The following is a 16,422-nucleotide window of genomic DNA, read 5'->3' on the forward strand; positions in this document are numbered from 1 at the left end:
TCTGTGTGATGGTGGAGCTAAGAACTTGTTTTGGATGTTTTTTGGAGAGGGAGGTAGCAGTGAACAAGTTCTTGTTTTGAACAAGAAAAGTTCGTTTTATGCTTTAATCTTTTGGTTTTGGTGCTTTACCTTGCTAAAACCGTCCCTAACTTGAAAAATGACGGGATTTCAAACCCTAACAATACCAAATATTGCTTCACTTAGACAAGCACGAGACTTTTTCCATTTTGATTGGATTTGAAATACGAGTATGCGATAATGCTCTTTCGCTAGGCCGAATTGATAGAATATTCAATGTAGTTGAAATTCATTCTTAATCCACATTTTTAGGTTTGCTTTTCGGCCAACACCATTTCTCTTTTCTAAATTTTTACCATAAGACTTCTGTTTCCAGTTATTCAGTAAGTGTCTGTTTTAATTGAACTATGAAAGTGTGTCTCTTGTCTTTAGACTTTTTTAAAACTACAAACTATCCCTCAATACGGATTATTCATGTTCTAATCTCTATTCTGTTTCATTTCAAGTTATGGCATGTGTTTAATTACGTTTCCTTTTGCTTCCGAAAATTTGGCTTGCAGTTAGCTCACCTTAACAATACCAATCACGATGTGCTCCAAACCGGGACGCTCCGAGTAGTAGTGCAACAAGAGTGAGCCATCCTTCTCTGTACAACGAAATGAAGGTGCCCTCATTCCGGGGTAAAGGGTGCCCAGATGGTCATGCAGCGCATCCAAGTTCTGTGAAAAAGCGTAAGAGAAAAAATAAGTGCGAAAAGTGAAATTTTTGAGTGATATGTTTACGAATGAGATGGAAGCAGGTGAGGAAGATAATAAAGTGTATTAATAAATGGGCACTTGAAGTGAAATTGCGATAAAATTCAATTTAAATTTCCATTATGGCGAACTGCTGAACGACACAGAGCGTGTGTGGCATGAATGGCGGTGGTGATAAGGCGCTATAAGTCTGTGGATTGTGCGTTGCTGCGTGTGGCTCGGGCAGGAATCGAATTGACTGATGCCAAATGACAGGAAGTACGGAACTACCGTTACAGTATTGGTTTTGCGGTTTCACACCCAGAGAAACCTTAAGAGAGGAAAAAGGAGAAGCGGCAAGTAAGCAAGTCCAATTGGACGCAGGTATTGTTTCAACACTTCTGAAGAAGTGAAAACTTACAATAAAATAAAAAAAAATTAAAATTAAAAAAAATAAACTTACGTAGAAGAAGACATAGCCTCAATCTCATATTAAAAACTACGGAAGTGTGCGTCCAATATTCCCATTTGTGACACAGATATTATAAAAGAGTACCAGCGAAAAAAATAAACAATTTTTTCATCTGTGAAATTTAGTTATTTGGCTGAATAAATTCCCTTAGTACCTAAAATGCTTCGAACACACATTTCTTTATTCAAAAAGTACCGGTCTTGTGTTTAAAATAAGATAATTCGTCGGTGACAGATTTGCTAACGTCATTAATTACACCTTTTGGATTTTCAATAAACTAGAACAAGCTATTTTATATATTTATATAATTTTCTTCGTATTTTGAATTGCACGGGCTAACTTTGGAAATATCTTTCGGAGCTGTTTGAAGGCGGATTTCTTTAGTTGAGAGTGGGTTCAGATGTAAACACTTAGCGTTGCATGTGCCTTGCACAATGAACCTTTAACACATGCTTTAGAGAGTAATTTATGTACCTCGCCGTGCAAGTTTGAAGAAAGTAATGAGTATGTTTACGCCTGAGGCATAACAGGGCACACAAAATGCCATTAACATCCATTTTCACACAAAGCTTAAGACTACTTGTATTGTTCGCGACGTTATTCGGTTTTATATCTTCCATTAATATTTCTTTTCTATTTAACCGTTTCAACATATTTCACTTCTTTATCACCGCTTTTGACTTTTATACCTTTTGTATTTTATTTTTACGTACTGACTAACATTTTGGTAATGAGAACGAGAACGAAGATAAGTTAAATTAGTGAGTGGTTGGTGTGCGGTTGTGAAAATAATGAAAAATGGCGGAGCTGATTAACTGTTCTTTGTGTACTCACCTGCAGAAAGTCGCGCGGTGTGGCGCCCAGCACTTGCAAAATTTTGTCATAACCCGAATCCTGGCAGAACTCGAAAAAAGTCTTACCAAAGAGCTCCAATATATCATCGGCTGGTATATCTAGAGGGGCGAAATGGAAAATGCGGCAAAAACAGCAGAAATATAATAAATCGTGACATTATCTACAGCTCCCATTGTTAGAGCTCGTAAGCGAGAGCGCTTAATTATGCTTATCAGCGTGTATATACCATTGCAATTTGTAAGTAAGAATGTCGGACTTACACCGATACTTATGCATTTACGCATATATGTATGTATGTGTATAGGTATGTAGGCGTTCTGTACTCACGTAAAATTTCCACCGCCGCGCCGATGAGATTGTAGGTGATTTCATCGTCATATGTTTGTCGCACCAAAAACTGACCTTCCATGCTGACCATCGCTTTTTTCCTGCGGAGAATGAAGTAAACAATAGAGCGTAACGTGAGAAAGGATATTCAAAAGCGAAAGTGAGATAAAAATAATTTTTAATTAAAACGCGTTTCTGCCTTTCATGTGCTGCGCGCCCTTCCTCACTGCGCCGCGGCTATGCTCGACCGCTTTTGCACACACACACACGCTATCCTACAAGCGACTGTGTATGTGTGCAATGCACAGTTGTGTGTACATGTGTGCGGCTTGTGCACACTTAATATAGTTTAAGTACTTATCAAAGGGTTAATTAAGCTATGATTTTTTTGGTTTTGGTTCTGCTTGGCGAAAAGTTCTGCGAATGAACAGGGTGCCAAAGAACTTAATTAGGCAATTGGCTAGTTCGGCGAGTGTTCTTCTAAACTTTAAGCGCAGGAAAGCGCATCGATTGCAAACCATTTATTTTAATAGTTTCAACATTTAAAAACTGGAACAAAACAGTTTGTCTCTTATGTGAGAATGCAAATGGGATAAACTGTCAAACTGTCGAACCTTTGTTTATATTTGTTTATCGTTGAAGACTTGCCTCGTTCTGGACGACCTTCGACCTCTTCAACTGATGAAACTGTCAGGCAAGTGTTAGAGATTTTGAAAGAGAGCTCGACATCTCTCGTGAGTCTATTCGAATGATTTTGGTGGATATTTTGGGTATGAAAAGTGTTCTTGCATGACTCGTTCCCTCGTAATGCTGATTTTTTTTCGAAAAGAGTATGATTATGAGCGATTCAAATGCCAAAACGCAATGATTACCATTGATCAACCGCCGTATTCACCAGATTTGACTCCGTGTGATTTTTTCTAGTTACCCAAACGGATATTGCCGTTCGTGGAATTCGTTTTCAGTCGATCGAAGTAATAAAACAAAATTGAAAAAGTGTGAAAAGTGTTTTGAAGAATTGAAAAATCATTGGTATAAGTGGTTTATATCTGGTGGGGACTACTTTGAAAGCAACAAAATAAAGATTGATGAAAAATATTTTCCCTTTGATTTACGATTCCCGGGTACTTTTTTGTGAAATGTATCTATCAGATCACACGAACAAACCAAATCAATAATTATGTCCGTAAAATTGCTTAGATAAATATACAGTAACCTTCGATAATACGGGCTAGTTATGAATAAAATGGAGGTACAAGCAAATTAAAAATTAAATTAATTCGTTTTGAAGTTGAAAAGACCAAAATATCGCATTACTTTCATATTACAAAAGTTGGCGCATAACCGCACTTGTGACATGTGAATGGATGGTAAAAATACGAGTCAAGCGCCTGTATGTATGCTGTAAATTAATTCGCACCACTGCTAGTTCCTTCCGCCGCAACATAACTTTCTCAAACGTGTTAAATATTAGAGGAAGAAAACGAATTTTTAATGAGTATGAAATTACGATGAACCCCTCAAGCTCTGCCAGGGATGGCTATGAAGACGGATGTAAGAAAATGTAGTAATAACATCAGTGCACCATGTGCGTGTAAGCTGTTTAGTTGCTTGTGCCTGAAAACTTTGCTGGCAATGTGAGAAATCGTGCTCTGAAAGTTTTTAATTTTGTAATTCATCATCACTCATTGTGCTGTGCGAAGCCTTTTGATGCTTGCTCGCATGTGCAATCATGAATAATGTATTTCCCAAGTATTAAATTTGACAGAAAATCTATGCAATTCGGAAATTAATGGGGATGCGAATGTGAGGAACCTAATACCCCATAGATGGTATTGTGAAAGGTGTGGCTACCACTGCTTTACCATTGTGCAGCGGGTTTTTAAATATTCGAGTAGTGAGCGGGTGAGAGTCAGACCGGGCGGAGAATGGATATCGTTAAACGGAAACGAGGATGTAATGGCGGAGATGCCGCAGACATTTGTTGACTTAGGAAATCAATCATTGACAAACATTCATCTTTAGATAATTACCTACATATGGTATATATGTATATGTATTCCCGCTATTTTGGATTCTATCCACCACTCTTTCATTATCCATACAATCTCAGGAGACTGCTCGTCAGACAGTCAGACCCAGCAGCTCCGCCCACTCGCTTCACACACTCAATATGGCCAAAGCTTTACAATATTTCTGCCATCTTTCCTTTCCACCTTTTTTGTTCGACCATTCCTTCACCGGGTGTGTGCCCAGTTGGCGGTCTAAAGCTCTGTCCGTCTCTCGCTTTGTTGCTTGTTTGTCGTTGTCATCGTGTGATTCGTTGGAGTAACGGCGCTTGCCATCGTGTTAAATGAGCCAGGAAATTCAATCTGAACAAAATATATTATATATATGTATACATATATATATATACATATGTATATGTTCTGTTTCATATGTATGTGTGTATGACGCTTTCTATTCACTTTCAGTTCGCTTGAGTTCCAGTGAATAAAAGTAATCGTCCATGCACATGTACTCACACACACACACATGTATACATGACTGTTTACTATACATACTTACACGAGTGAGTTTCTTGTAGCCGCTTGACGGGAATGTGTTTTGGGATTTAATTTAAATCGTTTTGGTTGATGAAATGAAGGAAATGAAAAGTGAAAAAGTATACTAAATCGATCACAAAAATGCGATTTGTAAAATTGTACAGATTTATGTCATTGGTGGGCTTACGGTGCGTCTGTGTGTGCTAGTGATTGGCTCGGTTCAGCTCTCGCTTTTGCCAGAACATTCGTGACTTTGATTAATTTGCTTTGGAGACTTAACAAATGGCTTAATTAGCTAAACGAAGGAGTATAGGGCGTGCCCATAATGGGTAAATTACCGTCAGTATTTGTTGGCAGTGCGGCAACTCAATGTTGGGGTAAAGATTCGTCTTCGCCTTATATTTCTCCTTGTTGTTCAATAAGACAAAAAGTGTGTATTGAACATGAATTTCAATAATGTGGCAGTCATCAATGAATCCGGCTGTTAATTCCACCACTTTGTCACTAAAAATATTTATATCTTTCATTATAGGAGATTAGATCTTTGCAAAGCCTGCTGTTAAATTTTTTTACAAATATTGACAGTTATTACGAAAAATCTGTTTTGAAGACATTTCTTTTTGGCGACAAGATGCATTTTTTAGGCAAATAACTTACAAAGGCGAAAATCTTAACACCTAAACGAATAATACAAATTTAAATCCAGCAAGCCTAACTGCGGCCCAATTGTCATAAATTGCCACCAATAATTATTCAATCACGGAATGCCTCAACTGTATATGCTGGGTACCGTAGCGATTAGATGTGGCGCCACTTGTGCCGCACGCCATGCCGCATGTTCAAGTGCGCTGAGCTTAAAAACTTCACAAACACTGGTGGCACAGCTGTCATTCCGGCACGCCTTGCAATCCAGTTATCGCGACAACAACACAAACAGCTGAAGCGATTATGGCTACTGACAAGTTCAGTGAGATGCCAGCTACCAGCTGCCGCGTGTCGGCATATCAGCTGTCGCCAGCACACCTTTCCCCTGCAATTTTCCACAAGCTTTTATAGATGACAGCGCGAGGCACACCTGTCATCCGCACACAAAATTTTCCGCCTAGCCAACTCAGCCGGCTGCTTCATCCGATACGCATTTGGGGAATGTTGGCAAGCTTTGCGGGAAGTGGTGCGTGCAAAAGCTCCCCAGTGCAAATAATGGGCACGCATAAAGAGAATGGCTTTATTCAGATGAAAATAGAAAGCTAAAGAGGCGGGCTTGTCCGACCATATTGGGTTTCTTTGAGGCACCCTCAAGAAATGTACTAAACAATCCATCAATCGCGGCAATGTTTAAAACCTAACTTGAGAGGGCATTTTTATTGTGGTAGTTCTCTGAAAACATATGAATAATCAGCGGTCCGGAGGGATATGCGTATTAAACTTAAACGCTATTTACTCAGAAGAATTAATTTATTATGAAACTTAAAAAGGAAATTCTCTTCATATTTATTATCAATTCACAACTGAGGAGAAGAGGCAATAAAACGCATTGGCTGATTGCTCGGAATAACGGTGATTGCTTCTGAAAAGCAACGCATTAATGTTTTTAACTTGCACATGAATATTTCATTCACACTTAAAGTCCTCCAACTATTGCCATTCCCATTTCCATGCTTATGTGCATGAAAGTATATTTTTTATTTTATCTGCGAGTGTAAGCGATTCTTTTATGATTACATTTAAATGTGTGTGAGCAAATATTTCCATATGAATAACTTAGCCGCGGTGCTTGACAAGCAAATTTGCACCAGAGCAAAGCAAGCAATATTATTGGTGTAGAATCACAAATCAGCGAAGCGTACCGGGTGCACCAGTAGCGAGGCACCTACTACCCTGCTGGAAAAGTGGCGCAGTTTTACACTACAGTTTATACTAGCATGATAAAGCTGAAGGTTAAGGCAAAGGTCTAGAAAAAGCATACCGCAATGGGAAGCTACTTCGGTTGCTCTTGGAAACATGTGGCATCTAGTTTACGTTCACACGCAGTTTCCTTAGGTTATCACACGAAATCGCTTGAAAAGAGATGAAGCAACTTCGTCGCTTTTTACCGCCGGGATTGGCATATTCGGGTCTAAAGAGTTGCTTCTGTTGTTTTGCAGAGTTGCATTGGACTTAGTTGCAAGCTCCGCTACGGCTGATGATATACCCACGTTGAGCTAGACGATATGTGCAAAGAAATGCTTTACTGCAGCGACTTGACAGTTGTGCCAGTGACTTACTTGAGCTAACGGCCTTCACTGCCTCCACGCGCCCGCTCACAGTGAAATAATGCAAGTTCGTTGCGCTGCGCACGAAGTTGGATGTGCTTTAAGTGGCTTTTAACCTTATTTCACAACCACTTCCGCCCAACCACATAAACACAAACTAACACAACTAAGCGGCATGTCTGTTTGTTGGTGTGCGTGTGCGTGTAAAGCGCTTACAAATATAATATAATATTATTATTATTATGTAGCGATGCAAATGTGTGTGGGTTTGTGCCTTGCAAATTTCATTTTCTTGTATTTATTGCGCTCGTGCTGCAGCCTTTCGCGTGTCTTCGCGGTTCGGCCTGAGTTGCAGTTGCCTGAATGTGCTCGCTTGTAACCACGCACTTAATGCGCCTAGAAAAATTTATAACAATACAATAATCCGCATTTGTTCTCCTACATATATTAGTAAATGCTGTCATGCACCCACACACACACACACAAACACCAACACATTCGTTGCACGTTAACATTTCCCGGCACTTGGCTGCTGCAGACGCCGTTCAAGCCCACATGCTTTCGGCAGTGGAAAGAAGTCGTTGCTGCAAGTTCATTATCTGATACATTTGCAGCTACACTGACACATTATGTGCGCCTACATGTGTGTGTGTAGGTATGGGACTACACCCATACCAACACTCGTGTTCTTGAGGAAGTACACAAATCGTTTTGTTAGCCAACTCAGCGGCAGAAGCAACAATGCTCAGGCGTATTTTAAGCTGCTGCCACTTCAGATGCCTCACTTTACGCTTTTCGTTTCCAGCTCTTCATCACTGTTGGCATTGTGTAGAGGACATTTGTAAGGATAAGCATGTCAACTTAATGCTTGAAGCTTAGACGTTTAAGAAACATGCTTAAAAATATATTTACGGTTTTTTCTGATTCAGCTTTAGTTGCGGGCGTGGAAATGGAGGCCCCTTTTCCGGTGTGCTGTTTAGTTGCTCTTATAATTTCCCTTGAGAATAGGAGAATAACAAGTACTCGGCGTGCGAACCCTCGCTGTCACTCATAAAAATCAAACGAACCGTATTAATCAAATTTATGAATGTTACAACTGTCCTCTCAGAGTCAATTTAAGTAAATTACTCATTCACAATTTTTTTTGTTGAAAATTACATGAGCATGAGTGAGGTGCTCCCCTGGGAAGAAACGACCGCAACTTTGTATGCTGTCAACCTGAGTGCTATTCTATTGCTTTTAAAAGAACTAAGAAAAGTTCAATTGTTGATTGCTTTTAGTTCTATGCATAAAAAATTGACCAACGCAGCTATAAATATAATCGGATTTTTATGGTAGATTGCAAGTTATAATAATTTATTGAGAACATGCGCTGTTACATTTTTTCTGTGGATTCTTGGGAAACCTACAAACATTAATGATATAATTAGATAAACATATATATGTATATATATACATACGTTCTGATAAATATACACACATCTGCAATTATACATTTTTAATCGGCTTTAGTTACGACATGAAAAGCGAGTTTGTAATTGCACACAAGATGCTCTGTTTAATTGTTCGCCCATTGTGCGTAAATACAGTCTAGTTTCGTGAGTTATTTGCTAATTTACTGTTTAATTTAGTAGCTGCTTCCCGCCCTCAATGGCTTTGCTAAGGCGATTAGGTGCTACTACTGGTCCGGCCTGAAGAAAAAGTCGCTCAATAAGTAACAAGTAGTTCATAGTATATATAAGATGTCGACTGAGACATTTGGTCATGAAATGCCCATAAACCGCATTAGTACGCAGAAGCCAGCAATGAAGAATAAAATATCAAAGCAAAATCGCAGCCAAGAAAAAATATAATGATGATTGTGGAACGCATAACGGTAAGGGAGGAATAAAAACGAAATGTCTTGTCAGCCGTCGAAATGGCTTTCGCTAGAGAAAATACAATAACACGATTTATGCTAAATGTATTTAAACACCATTCATCATTAAGCGAATCAACAGCAGCCAACGAGACCACAGGATCCGGAGCTTGTCGAAGGAATGGAGCGTCTGCCATGACGCCAACTGCAAGGAATGAGTCAACACACATACATATATACAACAGCTTCTGATATAAACTGTATAACGAAATCATCAGCAGCTTATTTTTCTTGCCGCTGTAGACGTAACCGTAAGCAATGCTACAGCCGCCTATCTGATCCTTCCGGTTTCTCTTATAAATTTTCTTTAAATCATTGAGACTTTGCGGAATCAAAGGTGTGGTCTAAATCATGTTTTATCATAAATCATGTTATTCAGTTATAATAAAGTACGAAGGAGGCCACTGCGGCTTTCCACGGGACATTTACAAATTATGTGGCTTCGAAATTTATTAGGCGGAAATGTAAAGTAATTAATATTATGTAAATATAATATTAGAAATACCTACCGATTTCGCTTCTAACCCAAACCAAAGCTCATCAATAATTTAACTACTTTTCTATTAATGGTAAATTAACTAAACACACGAAGAAAGAAAAAACACAGAAACTTCAAATTTAATAGGGATTACTTATTTTCATTCGAAAGAACTTTCGTATGTATTTATTTTTTGAAGCTTACGATCTCTTTCAAATGTTGGCCACGGCTACGTCTCAGATGTTCCACCCGTTGAGTCCAGTTTTCGATGACTCGTTCGAGCATTTCGATTGGTAATTGACGAATGACACACGTGATGTTTTTCTCCAAGACCATATACCTTAGACTTTACATAACCCCACTGAAAAAAGTCTAACACTGTGATATGACACGATCTTGGAGGCCATTTAGCTGGCCCAAAACATGAAAATATTTGCTCTCATAAGTGTTCACTCAATAAATTCATTGATTGATGCTATGTATGGGAAGTGGCAAGCCGAAACTGAATATCGCTGAGATCACGAGCTTCAATCCCGTTCTCACCGGCATCATTTTTGAAGAAATATGGGCCCATGATTCCAATGGAACTTTTCAAGAGCCCATAGAGCAAAATTCCTTTCATGGGAAATTGAATTTTTCCGAAAAGGAAGAAGCCGCACGGTGCCATATCAGGTGAATACGGAGTTTGGTTAACGGTTAAAATGTGATTTTTTTTTCCTTTTTAACGTCTTTAATGGTGTCGTTCGAATATTGGATTCTGAGCAATTTTTGGTTGTCAGCCAATTTGTGCTGTACAAACCGTTCACACACCTTTCGTAAGCCCAAATGTTCAGTCGAAATGCGATAAATCGATGTATTGGAGGTGTTAAATTCGATTTCCATGAATTTAAATCATGATTTCGGCTGATTTTTGATGAATTCACGCACAGTTTCGATGGAATTTCCGGTTATCACGGATTTTGATTGGCCCACATGTTGACCGTCATTTATGTATGTCCTCACGCCCACTTTGAAAACGTTGAAATCACTCTTGCGCTCTGCTACGGGATAGGCAATCATCGTCATAAATTTGTTTCATCAATTGAAATGTTTCGGTAAAAGTTTTACAAATTATATATATAATACCTTTCCAAACAAAATTTGTTTAGCTTCTCTTGGACTGAGCACTAGTTTCTTCTCAACATGGAGAATAATACCTTTGTCTTCATTTGCAGTTGTCACTTGATTCCTCCCTCTTTCTGTATCGTCATCCACGTTTCCAGTTTCTCTATACTTGTCAGGCCACTTCTTCACAAGGCATAACTCGAGCTTAAATACTTGTCAGTTTTAGCCGCAGTTCGTTTGGGACCTTTGGATGTTTCGTCAGAAAGGCTGCCTCAAAACGTTACTTAGCACTAGTTTTTCTTATTTCACAGGATGACGTGACACATTAGGAAGATCTTATTGTACGTGTGAGCGATCGTAATTGAACATGTATTAATTTCCAAAAAAGTAAAAACTGTTTCCCGCGACTTGATCGCGCAAAGGAAAAACGTTATTTTTTAGCATTCCGTAAGCTTAATTTTAATTACCAACAAAATATTTTAATTTTTGCAAAACGTCCTCTGCTGTTCCTTCCTATGTGAGATATTCATGGAAAGCAAGCGGTAGAAAGGGAACCCGAATCAGTGCCTATTAAGGCGACAAAAGAGAAGCGCAGCTGGATAGCGAGACGGTCGAGTTAAGCAGATGTCAAGCTGTCATGCCGTTGATTACTAAACAGTTTAGCACACCGGTTAACACAGACAGGTCAAAATATGTTCGTTCCCAAGCGCAATATGCATGAGTGCACTGTTGTTGTACGTGGCGTTGACATTTAATCGTCAATTACTGTGACCTTCACAAGCCAAACCAAGCTCGCCTTCATGTATGCGTGAGTACACTACAATGCGATTCCATTGCCACTGCAGCATACCGTGTGCCCTGAGCAGTAGGAGCCTTCAGGTATAGACTGACCACCGTGGCGTGCTGATAACGTGAATTGTGGTGGCGACTGTCTCTCAGTAGTGGTGGCTGGGTAGTTGGTGATGCCGCGCAGTAGTCAGCGGTCGTAATTGAAATGTGGCAAGCTGCCCGACCGTGATGGCAAGAGCCAGCCCCCAAATACTTGCGTATTTACATACTTGTATATTAGGGTGATTCAAAAAAAATTTTTTTTTTTTTTTTTTCAATTGGTACTCGCAAAAATAGGTTCCTAGACACCTCTAAGAAAGCCTCTCCAAATATGAGTTTTTAATTGTAACGGGAAGGTCCTCCGCCTAACGGTTTTCTATTTTTTCTTATTATCAGATAGAAAAATTTATATCTCGCTTCCCACTACTTGAAAAAATATTTTGTTAATTAGGTTTTGTAGGAAATTGAATGCTCTAAAATATGGTCTCTTATGATTTTTTCGTAAACCCAACCGTTTAAAAGATATTAACGGTTGAAATTTGACTATTTTTGGAAAAATTCTTTTTTTCTTATTAATTTTATAACTCAATGAAAAAAAATTATTATGAATAGATTTTTGGAGAGGCTTTCTTAGAGGTGTCTAGGAACCCATTTTTCAGGGTACCAAACGAAAAAAAAAAAAAATTTTTGAATCACCCTAATATGCATTGATGTTTGACGATGAATATCTCGTAAACGCTTAGCTTAATCGAAATATCGTAGTAGACCATTTTTATAGAGCAGTAAATTTCCTACAAAACTATGTGTATCATCATTCATAATAATTTTTTTTATACTCTCGCAACAATGTTGCTAAGGAGAGTATTATAGTTTTGTTCACATAACGGTTGTTTGTAAGTCCTAAAACTAAAAGAGTCAGATATAGGGTTATATATACCAAAGTGATCAGGGTGACGAGTAGAGTCGAAATCCGGATGTCTGTCTGTCCGTCCGTCCGTCTGTCCGTCCGTCCGTGCAAGCTGTAACTTGAGTAAAAATTGAGATATCATGATGAAACTTGGTACACGTATTCCTTGGCTCCATAAGAAGGTTAAGTTCGAAGATGGGCAAAATCGGCCCACTGCCACGCCCACAAAATGGCGGAAACCGAAAACTTATAAAGTGTCATAACTAAGCCATAAATAAAGATATTAAAGTGAAATTTGGCACAAAGGATCGCATTAGGGAGGGGCATATTTGTACGTAGTTTTTTTGGAAAAGTGGGCGTGGCCCCGCCCCCTACTAAGTTTTTGGTACATATCTCAGAAACTACTATAGCTATGTCAACCAAACTCTACAGAGTCGTTTTCTTCAGGCATTTCTATATACAGTTCAAAAATGGAAGAAATCGGATAATAACCACGCCCACCTCCCATACAAAGGTTATGTTGAAAATCACTAAAAGTCCGTTAACCGACTAATAAAAAACGTCAGAAACACCAAATTTTACGGAAAAAATGGCAGGAGAAAGCTGCACCCAGGCTTTTTTCAAAAATTGAAAATGGGCGTGGCCTCGCCCACTTATGGACCAAAAACCATATCTCAGGAACTACTATACCGATTTCAATGAAATTCGGTATATAATACATATTTTCTTAACACCCTGATGACATGTACGAAATATGGGTGAAATCGGTTCACAACCACGCCTTCTTCCAATATAACGCTATTTCGAATTCCATCTGATGCCTTCTCTGTATAATATATGTATACATTAGGAACCAATGATGATAGCGGAATAAAACTTTACAAAAATACGGTATTTTAAAAATATATAAATGACGTATAATGAAATCTCGATTATCACTTTATCATGCGAGAGTATAAAATGTTCGGTGACAGCCGAACTTAGCCCTTCCTTACTTGTTTCATTGAGTTATAAAATTAATAAGAAAAAAAGAATTTTTCCAAAAATAGTCAAATTTCAACCGTTAATATCTTTTAAACGGTTGGGTTTACGAAAAAATCATAAGAGACCATATTTTAGAGCATTCAATTTCCTACAAAACCTAATTAACAAAATATTTTTTCAAGTAGTTGGAAGCGAGATATAAATTTTTCTATCTGATAATAAGAAAAAATAGAAAACCGTTAGGCGGAGGACCTTCCCGTTACAATTAAAAACTCATATTTGGAGAGGCTTTCTTAGAGGTGTCTAGGAACCTATTTTTGCGAGTACCAATTGAAAAAAAAAAAAAAATTTTTTTGAATCACCCTATTGTATATACATTAAATTGTGTGTCTCTTGTCGCTGTCGGAAGTTCTTGTCCATAAAACGTACTCATTTTGCCAGTCCACCGTTGTAGTCGAAGGATACGGCGTTCGAGCATTTTACCTGTGCGAACAACATAAAATAGTTCCTAGATAACACAAAATAACTGCAAATGTGTGAAATCTTCGCACAAATTTTCTTGTTGTTGTTTTTAATTTGGAACCTTGATATGTTGCGATTTTTGTCAATTTTCAAATTGTTGAATCTGTTACTTACAATCAAACTGCAGCTTCCACGTGTCCTCACTCTATCACATCACTCTTACATCTATATGTATGTCTATGTAGACAAGTACATCATATTTTATTCAATGTATGCTCTCAGAATTTTAATTGTTTTTTTTCTTCAAACAAAAAATTTTCTGTGCAGCCTTATACTAACGGCGACTGAATAGGCCAATTGCTGGTACTTTACACAGCAATCTTGGTAATCTGTTTATCACCGCAGCGTGGCATTTGCTTCATCAATGGCCACTTAAGATTAAATAGTCGACCAAGTGGAATAGGCTCAACGGACCGTTACTTACACTTTTTTATTTTGAACTTCTCGCTTTGCTGGCATTCACTGGTGGGCCACGTCGAATGCTAAATTAGTTCTTGAAATTAGAACTAATGTGGATTAAAGAAGTTTTTGCAGAGTGGCTGTTGAATGTGTTTAAATTGTTAAAGAAGGAAATACAGTATTTATGTGTGTTCGAAGGCAAAGTTCCTAAATAAAAAAAATTAGTTAGAAAAAATGTTCATAGTACCATTAGGTAACGCTAATAAGACATGTTTTAGTTTTTTCTTAAACGAAACTCCAACTTTTTGGTTGATTTTCCGTTTTTTCGGAAGTTCTTTTTATGTCTATGCTTTTTAGTTTGAAATTTAAGAAGAATTTAAGAAGTGTCGACATGCACACTCAGGTTCGGGTAAGCACCACGAGCACGGGCCACCGTTGGATGGTGATTGTTTATTGATGACGGCGTGTCGAACACGTTGGAAGTGTCAAACAATAAAAATTTAATAAAGCTCGCTGTATGACAGGTTGTGTTTACGCTGGTGTCTTGTTATTTGATTGTTTACGCTTGAGTTTGTTTAAAAGCTTTTGTCTTTATTTATTTTTCCTTGTCAAAATATAGAAGTGCCTCATTAGCTGGCGCAATTTTTCCTCGTTATAATGACAAGTTTTGTTTGTATATTTTGAATTGATTGATTGTAAGTTTCTCAACCTTGTACTTGTACATTCACCTGCAGAGGTCCCGGAGTAAGTGGAACCAAATGTTGAATAGACAAAAACAAACACTAAGTCAATGAAAATCGAAGCTTTCTAAACTTCATTCTTTGTAAAATTACACGGTGTCTGAAGACTGAGAATCTTAGACATTTCAGTCAGAGTTAAATGAGTGGATCGTAAAATTAATAATCTTTTATCAACTCTCTGTTAGCTGAGTTAAGTTTTGTACTGAATATCAAGTTGGAAACGGAAATCTGTGACCAATCACGTCCTGTCCATTTGTCGTGGCAGCAAAAGGAGTATCATTTTATGGGCACAATAAAGTTGCGCAGTTTGAATCGGTCGCCAACGGGGCGGATTATTATTTCTTCGCCGTTATTCTTTATTGTGTCAACATTCCTGAAGAAGTGCGTAGACGCACTTGAACATAATGACATTTACGAGCATATGTACGACCAGATGATAATAATATTTGTGTACAACCTCATCCATGTAGACGCACTTGATAGACATAAGCAGGCGCATATTGAATGGCATTACAAGCACCTAAAATAACATTAGAGAGTGGAGCGGATAACTGTGTCTGTGGTATATGATACATAGTGTTCATGTGGAAGAGTCAAAACATAAAAGTATAAAAATAAAAGCCTAAAAATAACAGCTGCTTGTTGGCGGCGAACACATGGCAGCCCTGTAGACAGATAGAAGAGCGAGGGACACTGCTAAATATACTTTATGTGTCTTCGTACAAATAAAAAAGCGATTCCACTCAAGCTAACACAGACACACGCGCCTCCTATTGGTGGTTACTCATACGCACCGCAGATAAAAGAACGAGATTGTTGAGGTTACGCATACGCCCTGCCGACATTTTAAAGCGCACTGACACAAATTCATACATATGTACATATAAGCAAGTGTGTATTGGAATGGCAGAGTGCGCACTTAGCACACTGTAATTGATGAAAGTGTTGCTGCCACTGATACACGGTTGACTCTCATTTTGTGTACCCTCGCTTTCGTCGCTTCTCGTGCGGAGCCGCCACTCTTCGCCGCCTTTGTTTGTCGCATCCGCTGATTGCATTAATGTGACGCTTGTTTCACACTTCTTCTTCGCACATGTTTTGTGTTTGTTATGAGTCCGAAAGCTCTTCGTTCCATTGTCTGCCCACAATATGGTCCAGAAGTCCGTGGACCGAGAGTTGACTATCTTCATCTTTATTTTTAGTTATTTCTCAATGTCTGCCATTCACACATTCAATACACGCACATTCTGCCTTAATGCGTGGTATTCGTCTCCATTGTCTTGTGAATGTGTGTGGTGTTTTAGTTGCCCTTACTGGGGTTTGGAGAATTACTGCATC

The 16,422-nt window shown here is 38.4% G+C and overlaps 1 protein-coding gene across 9 annotated transcripts in view; it reads right to left on the reverse strand.

The window, feature by feature from the left end:
* The window catches only part of LOC126751348 (guanylate cyclase soluble subunit beta-1), a 111,911-nt gene that overhangs the window by 56,895 nt on the left and 38,594 nt on the right, over positions 1-16,422 (reverse strand). For all 9 annotated transcript variants that reach the window (XM_050461553.1, XM_050461547.1, XM_050461548.1 and 6 more), the window contains exons 4-6: positions 2,407-2,507; positions 2,059-2,177; positions 588-737 (exon numbers count right to left, since the gene is read on the reverse strand). In XM_050461553.1, coding sequence (XP_050317510.1) covers positions 588-737; positions 2,059-2,177; positions 2,407-2,507 — 370 coding nt within the window. The remainder of the gene's footprint in view (positions 1-587; positions 738-2,058; positions 2,178-2,406; positions 2,508-16,422) is intronic.

The sequence above is a fragment of the Bactrocera neohumeralis genome, chromosome 2 (assembly GCF_024586455.1).
Source record: "Bactrocera neohumeralis isolate Rockhampton chromosome 2, APGP_CSIRO_Bneo_wtdbg2-racon-allhic-juicebox.fasta_v2, whole genome shotgun sequence".
In the NCBI taxonomy this organism is placed as follows: domain Eukaryota; kingdom Metazoa; phylum Arthropoda; class Insecta; order Diptera; family Tephritidae; genus Bactrocera; species Bactrocera neohumeralis.